Below are 8399 nucleotides of genomic sequence, written 5' to 3' on the forward strand. Positions count from 1 at the left end.
GAAACTTATCTGAAATATATATATATATTGTATATGGGAACTAAAGAAAACTGTGATGCGGTGGGGGAATATGAGTGAAGAAAAGTAAAAAGTACTCATCCGAGGGAAGGGACTAGGTCTCTAGATGATACGCAGGACATTTCACAAGATAAGTCAGGGAGTATCCATCTGGGAACATAAATACTTACCTTGTGTTGAATATAGAAGCAAGCATTGATGTATAATATAGGAAATAGCAGAGCCTTAAAAGGATTCTTGAAGAAAAAACACATTGTTTCATCCTATAGATATGTAAATGAAGCAGATACCTAATGTTTCAGGGCAGGCATGCTGTCACTACTTGGATAGAGCCCTTCATGTGCCAAGACGAGCATCAGCCTCCAACATGAGTGACAGTCTCCCAGTCACTCTCTTCCTGACTGGGATCCCAGGGCTGGAGTTTGCCCACCTCTGGATTGCCATCCCTTTCTGTGTCATGTATCTGGTAGCCCTTCTTGGTAACGTTGCCCTCATCCTCATCATTGGGACAGAGAGTGCTCTTCATGCACCCATGTACCTCTTCCTCTGCCTTCTCTCACTCACTGACCTGGCTCTCAGCTCCACCACTGTACCTAAAATGCTAGCCATTCTGTGGCTCCAGGCTAATGAGATTTCTTTTAGTGGATGCCTAGCCCAGATGTTTTGTGTCCACTCTATCTACGCCTTGGAGTCCTCAGTTCTCCTAGCCATGGCCTTTGATCGATATGTGGCTATCTGCAACCCTCTGAGATATACAACCATCCTCAACCACACTGTCATAGGCCAAATTGTCTTTGCTGGGATAGTCCGTAGTGTGGCTATTGTGTCTCCCTTCATCTTTTTGCTGAGGCGACTGTCCTACTGTGGTCACCGTGTCATGGCTCACACATACTGTGAGCATATGGGCATTGCGAGGCTTGCCTGTACCAACATCACTGTCAACATTATCTACGGGCTGACTGTGGCTCTGCTGGCCATGGGCCTGGATTCTATTCTCATCGCCATCTCCTATGGCTTCATCCTCCGGGCTGTCTTCCGTCTTCCATCCCGTGATGCTCAGCACAAGGCTCTGAGTACCTGTGGCTCTCACCTTGGTGTCATCCTGGTTTTCTATATACCTGCTTTCTTCTCCTTCCTCACCCACCGCTTTGGTCACAACCGAGTTCCCAAGCATGTGCACATCTTCCTGGCTAACCTCTATGTGCTGGTGCCTCCTGTGCTCAACCCCATTATCTATGGAGCGAGAACCAAGGAGATTCGGAGTCGGCTTGTGAGACTGCTCCACTTCGGGAAGGACTTGGTATAATGTCTTAAGCAGAGGTTGGAGATAAGAAAAATAAAATATTCTGGATATTACAACATCAGGAAGAGAGTTGGAGAGATGAAGTGGGAACTTAATGCTCAAATTAAAGTCATCAATTTTTTTTTCTGGGCTGTTAAAGAAATTCTGAATAGTCCAGAGGGATGATATTTTCACTCTTCTCTCAAAAGTGGTGTCCTGGTTAGTTCTATGTCATCTTGACGCAGCTAGAGTCATCTGAAAGGAGGGAGCCTCAACTGAGGACATGCCTCCATATTGTCTAGCCATCAGGCCAGCCCGTGGTGGGCAGTGCCACCCCTGTGCTGGTGGGCCTGGGTTCTATAAGAAGAGAGCCTGGGCAAGCCAGGAAGCAACACCCACCTCTGGCCTCTGTGTCAGTTCCTTCCCTCACTGCTTTGAGTGATGAACAGTTATACGGAACTGTGAGTGAAATTAACCCTTTCCTCCCCCCAAGTGGCTTTGGTCATGGTGTTTCATCATAGCAATAGTAAATCTAAGCTGTAAAAGTAGCTACTGCTTACTAAAAAAGTAAGTTACCAGCCTTAAGAAAAGACTGGACTTTTTGAAAGGGACACTATGCTGTGAGTCCAAATGGAAAATAAAAATGAACTTAGAGTGAGTTTAAATCTGAGTTCTGCCACTTCACCCCTTCAGGTAGCAATTAAGGCACAAAGTATCCAGTCAGTGTGCCCAAACCTAAACTCTCCTACTTACGTATTGTGTAGCTTTGAACTTGAAGGTCAGCATCTCTGTGCCTCAGTTTGCCTAGTTATTGAACGGCAGTATTAACATCTAACATACTGGAGTGTGAGCTACATATGTCAATATCTGTATGGAATTTTTATGGCATTTCTTACAAAGGTTCAATTGGCAAATAAAATGAAAAAGTTACACAACCTCTCTAAACACTAGTAAGCAATATTCACTTAAAAAAATTATTGTACTTCACAGAGTTACTATCATAACTACACTGCAGAACAAATCTGCACTATGTTAATGGTGTTTAAGGTGTAATTGATCCCCAATTAAACTGAGTTTCTGCCCATCCTTCCTCCAGTCTTCTGGTTTGGGAACTATTTCATTTCAGACCTGAAGTTGCCCCTTTCTAACATTCAGAGAAACAGTCAGGCTCTGTCAGTAATCTCAGTTCAAATGCTTACAAGGGCTCCAAACAGATGATTGCTATTATTTGCATTTTAAAATAAGAGCCTGTAATTCAGGAAAACACCTAAGGTTATGTATTTTCATAGACAGTATATTACATAGCCTTTTGTGGTAGAAATAGTATAAGCTCTGGACCTGCTGGCCAGGGCCTTAAACTTTAGCATCTTAGTCTTCTTTCTACCTCCAGGAGGGAGGAAACACTGCAGATCAGGCCCTTATTTGGGCCACCTGCTTTCAAGGGCCGTGATAGTCAGGCCTAATCCTGGACATCTGGATGGTAACTCAAAGTGATAAGGGAAGAGTGGGGAAAACTGCACATAGCCAACTAGGTCATGACAGGCAATCAGTTATTTACAATATGACTTGTGTACCTTAGTTTCCCTCTATGACTATATGGAGTCTGAAAAAATGGCAGCACTTAAAACAAGGTTCTTTTGTTTGTTTGCAACAAACTCCAATTGGCATCTTCTTTCAAGGAAAAATTAATTTTCTTCCATGGAGGCTCACTGGCAATATAATCCGTGTCCAGCCGTATATGGTCAACAGAAAACTAACTTAGTGGTGTTTTTGTCTCATAACACTTTATTTGTGCATTTTTTATCGGAATGGTCTTTTTCTTGTGCGTTTTCATTCTGATTTTTGTGTTTTTACAGGTTTTGTTTTTGTATATCTGTGTGTGTTTCTTATGCTTTTACATTGTGGGGTTTTTTTTTTTTTAATTCTTGTTTCTTTTATTTGCCTGTTTGTTTTCTAAAGAAAAAAAGAAATTGGGTATGGAGTTAGGTGGGACAGAAGGTGGGGAGGATCTAGGAGAGGGGTACCATGATTAGAATATATTGTATGCAGGCAGATGGATGGAACTAGAAACAATCATCCTGAGCAAGGTAACCCAGCCCCAGAAAGACACGTGTGGTATGTACTCACCCATAAGTGGATATTAGCCATAAAGTACAGGATAACCATGCTACAATCCATAGACCCAAAGCAGCTAAGTAACAAGGAGGCCTCATGGGAGGATGGTTGGATCCCACTAAGATGACTCAGCCATGGTGAGGTACCAAAATTCTTATGCAATGTTTATCAATACCATAGTCCCTCTTCATACCATCACCCCACGTATACACACAACAAACACATGTTAGTGTGTGTGTGTGTGTGTGTGTGTGTGTGTGTGTGTGTGTGTGATTTGAAAAAGAAAAACCAGTCCTTTACTTAGGTAGCAGGTAAGATACCAGCAGGCTTGAAAACAGACCTTTCACTATCAGCATCTGATAAAACCAAGAAGTGAAACAGTAAGGCACTTTTTAATGATCAAAAGAAAGGGCTATGAGTCATAGCTCAGTGGAGACTGGGCGTTCTAAAGTTCTCAGATGATCATCGGATTACTGTCTGCCCATTGGCTTTCTGACAAAGAACAGAGCTATACCACCATCTCTTACCTTAAGAGCTAATCCAAGTGGACCCATTGCCTAGATAGAAAAATCATCAGTTCTGGGGTCTGTAAGACAAAGACTACCTAATCATGTAGGTTGGCACTGTAGTCTCTCTGGCCATTGTCCATCAGCAGTGACGGTTGGTCCTCTGCCCACTCTCAGCATTGATAGTATCCCCATTTTTAATAAACTGCATCTATTTTCTATACCACACTCTGTATGTCTCCTCTGAACTCTTTCTATAGACATCACAAGAATGACAAGGGGAAACCAGAGCAAGATTTTGGTATAATTTTCTTCTCACTTCAAGAAAACTTCTTTAGGACCCACCTCTTCCTTGATATCTGTAGACATGGTATTCTAATTGGGTTTTAAATGTAAGCAATAATTTATTTAAAAATTCTATGTGCAGTGAGATCCCAAATTGGAGCTCTCCATCAGGGTTCCCTTCCCCTCAGAGCTCAATGAGCCCCACAAATGTAGGAGCCAGAAGGGTCAAGGACACTATGAGAGCATGGCCCACAGAATCAACTAAGCAAGGCTCATAGGGGCTCACAGAGGCTGAAGCAGCAATCATAGAGCCCGCATGGGTCTGCACTGGGCCCTCTACACATATGTTTTGGTTGTTAGATTAGTGTTTTGTGGGTCTCTTAACAGTGGGACAGGAGGTGTCTCTGACTCTTTTTGCTTCTCTTGGGACCCTTTTCCTGTTGGGTTGCCTCACCCAGCCTTGATGTGGTATTTGTGCCTGGTGTTATTGTAACTTGTCGTGCTGTGCTTGGTTGATGTCCCTGGGTGTATACTCCTTTTCTGAAAGGGAAATGGAGGAGGAGTGGATCTGGGAGAGGGAGTCTTGGAGGTTGGGGGAGACTAGGAGTGGAGGGAGGGGGAAATGTAGTTGGAATGTATTGTATCAAAGAGTTAAAAAAAAAAGAATTCTATTTGTTCTTGTTAGAAATTATAGAGCCATCTTGTCATTGTGATTTGGGTTGTCTTCTGAGCTGTTCTTCTGAAAATGAAATTCTCAACTTCTGAAGATAAAGATGCTCTCTGTTCCTCTGTCTCAAGACAAGGCTCACTTTAGGAAGCCTGATGATCCCGCATGTGAAGCATTGTAAGGTTAAAAAATAATGTGTGGGGCCCTTACATCTCTGTCAATCACAAGCTGTGACACTGTGAGGAAATAGCGGATCTTTTCTGTGCCTGTTCATTATCTTTGTAATTCAATATAATTTGCCTTTATGTATACAAAGATCAGTGTGGCTGCTGTGGTGAAAATAAAGATGAGATGTGGGGAGGAAAAGGTGATGAGATGACTCCTGTCTTAAATACTAGTGTAATAACAGCGTGAATAGTGTCAACATCCAAATAAAGTCACATGATATGCCGAAGCAAAGTGCAGCAGTGGAGCTGAAGTGGATAGACTTCTGCATGCACAGATCTACAATAAAGAAATAACACAGAGCGCATGGAAGGCTCTTAGGCACATATGCCTGTAACCAAAACTAGAACTTCCCAAAGTGCACTTGCTATATGAGTCTCAAAGACAGGTATCCTGGTGCAGAACACTTACCTAATCGTCTCCACTGATGGTCTGGGGTCAATGTAGCTCCTATAACCAATGTTTTCTTGTCTCCAAATGCTGTAATTCTCCTTGTTTGACATTGGAAGATGCTGGCTTGTTTGTGTCAATACACCCATCATTTACAAAGGCAACTACATTCCCCAGTACAGTGTTCTGCTATTATCTATTAGACTTACTCTCTTTAGTATATACTCTATTACTTATTTTCATAGTAGTGAACTTAGCATAGCAGCAATGTGGATATTTTTTTTTTAAGTAGTCAGATTCAAAGCCTTTCAAGCACTCACATAATTTTTAGCAGACTGGGAAGTCAGGGAGGGAGAAAGGTTGTGGTGAGGTCTGTAATGTATTTGGTTCGAAAAATGGATTTGCTATTTCTCCTTTTTGTTTCTTGTTTATTTCCTCCTCCTTTTCTTCCTCCTCTGCCATCCTTCCTCCCCTCCTTTTACTTCCTTCCTTCTTTCCTTCTTCTCTTCCTTTTTTCCTTTCTTCCTCTCTTTTGGAAAATGTGGAAAATGAAAAGATGACATGTTTTAAGAAGACAATAGATGTGAGCGTTGTCTTGAGACAAGGGAATGGACAGCATCTTTCATATCTTTAGAAGTTTAGAATTACAGTTCAGGAAACAACCCAAATCACAATGACAATATGGCTATATATTTCTAACAAGAACAAATAGAATTCTTCTTTTTAATTTTTATTCATCATTTGTAACACATTGTACTGAAATTTCTCACAGTTTGGCTATCCTACTTTGAGATCCAGAGAAAGTGTCTAGCCTACAAATGTGAACCTGCAAGGTATCATGATGTTTAAATCCACATAACCAGGTGAAAACAACATGGAAATGAAAGATGACAAAGAATGACTTCAAAATTAAGAGGTTAGGGAATTGTGGCCAGTTTGAGCCTATAAAACATGAAAGTTAGCTTAAAATATATATGATGCCATGGTGTCAAAGTGCTGAGAATGTGAATGTTGAGTGATCAGTCCGCAATGGGGCATCTACACCACATCCTACAAGATGCAGAAACATCATAGAAGAGGGGGAGAAAAGATGGTAAGAGCCAAAGGATAGCAAGGAACACTACAAAATGCTGTCTTCTGCATATGGCTTTCTATCACGATTATGAACACAAAGAGCCATGGCTACCTGAATTAGATGAGCACCCAAAAGAGGAAATAAATCATCATAGTAGGAAAAATAGCTAGAAAAATAGCCTCAGAAAAGTGAAAGAGGGATTAAAGAAAGCATTGGTGAAGGTGGTATAACCACAATATTCTATATGTGTATGCAACTGTCAAAAATAAAAGATTTTAAAAAAACGGCTAAAACCACAATGGGAAGTATGTTAATAAATAAGCGGCTCTATTACATCATCCAGAAAAATTACCCAAATATGACCTGGGCGATGACTGAGGATTGCCCATAGGACTTGGTACACAGAGCTCTGTGGTCCTGACACAAGGGGCCTCAAACTTTGCTTTAATGCTTGCAAAGACTTAATAAGGAGAAACTAGTGTCATCAAATATAGACACCATATGCTCACTATAGGGATAAGCAGAAAAATAGGAGAGAACTAGAGGGCATAAGGAAGAACAGCAGGTTACCAAGAAGAGACTTGATACCCTATGAACATATACAGGGGGAGGTAATCCCCCTCAGGAACAGTCATAGGGGAGGGGAATAAGGGGAAAATGGGAGGGAGGGAAGAATGGGAGGATACAAGGGATGGGATAACCATTGAGATGTAACAAGAATAAATTAATAAAGGAGAAAAAAAGTAAAAAAAAAAAAAAAAAAGACATTACCCCCTGTTCTGTTAGTCGATTGTTTTTTGTTTTGTTTTGTTTTTTTTTTGACAGGTAAATAGTAGAATATATATTTTGGAGAATAATTTAGTAAGGAAAAGAAAAAAGGACCGATGGAACAGGAAGGGTAAAAGACTGTAGTTGGAAAGATAAGAGAAAAAGGAAGCCAGTATTTTAGTAGAAGAGCTGGTGATAGTGACTTTGTCCACAGTGACAGAACAGACAGAATACATCAGCACGAAACCACATTTGCCTGGACATTGGTACAGACATTTGTGTGTGTTCAAAATCAGCCTTCTTTTTTTTTCTCTCTCTCATCAAAACCGGAAGTAAATTTTCCAAACAAACTCATAAATAGAAAAGAACATGCTCTCAGAAGGCAGAGACAGGTGGACCTCTGAGTTTGAGGCCAGCCTGGTCTACAAAGTGAGCCCAGGACAGCCAGTGCTACACAAAGAAACCCTGTCTCAAAAAAAGGAAAGAAAAGAAAAAAAAACAAAAACAAAAGAAGGTGTTGTTGTTTGGCAGGCTAAGGAAAAACAAAAGATGTGAGGCCTTGCAGGGAGTGACGTGAAAATGGAGAAGTGAATACAAGGGCCAGTTATCTACTGGATTTGTCTTTTAAGAGACCATCATTGACTTTAGTGGCTGGTTTCTGCAACAAAGAGCAAACCCAGACTGGAGGTAAAAAGTGTAGAGAGTTCTAAAACTGAGATGTGAAAGAGAAAAAAGGGTGAGCCATGGCAAATGAAGCAAGGATGAAGACCGGTTTGCGGGTTTCATTGACAGCAGGTGCCCGACACTGTCCATCCCTGATCCCTGTCCAACCCAGCCTACCTCATGAACAAGCTGACATGCTCCTCATACCATGATGCAGGCCCTTGGGACTGGGTTTGGGATTATACACAGACATGTGAAATAATAGTGCCTATGCCTCCTCCACACTCAACTGTAGGCTCTAATGCTTCCAAGTAAGGGATTTCCTTGGTAGAAAGGTTTACGGGCCCTGTACTAAGGGAGTTAGTAACAAGAAAATGTCTAAATGATGACAAAAGTGGCAGCAGC

The 8399-nt window shown here is 41.4% G+C and overlaps 1 protein-coding gene across 1 annotated transcript; it reads left to right on the top strand.

The window, feature by feature from the left end:
- Window positions 1–379: 379 nt before the first annotated feature.
- Window positions 380–1324, top strand: LOC311581496 (olfactory receptor 52D1-like; the record flags this gene model as incomplete). Its single annotated transcript, XM_084753804.1, has 1 exon — window positions 380–1324. The coding sequence occupies exon 1, from the start codon at window positions 386–388 to the stop codon at window positions 1322–1324; it is 939 nt and encodes a 312-aa protein (XP_084609930.1). The 5' UTR covers window positions 380–385.
- Between the last annotated feature and the right edge of the window lie 7075 nt (window positions 1325–8399).

The sequence above is a fragment of the Acomys minous genome, assembly GCF_964271855.1.
Source record: "Acomys minous genome assembly, chromosome: 2".
In the NCBI taxonomy this organism is placed as follows: domain Eukaryota; kingdom Metazoa; phylum Chordata; class Mammalia; order Rodentia; family Muridae; genus Acomys; species Acomys minous.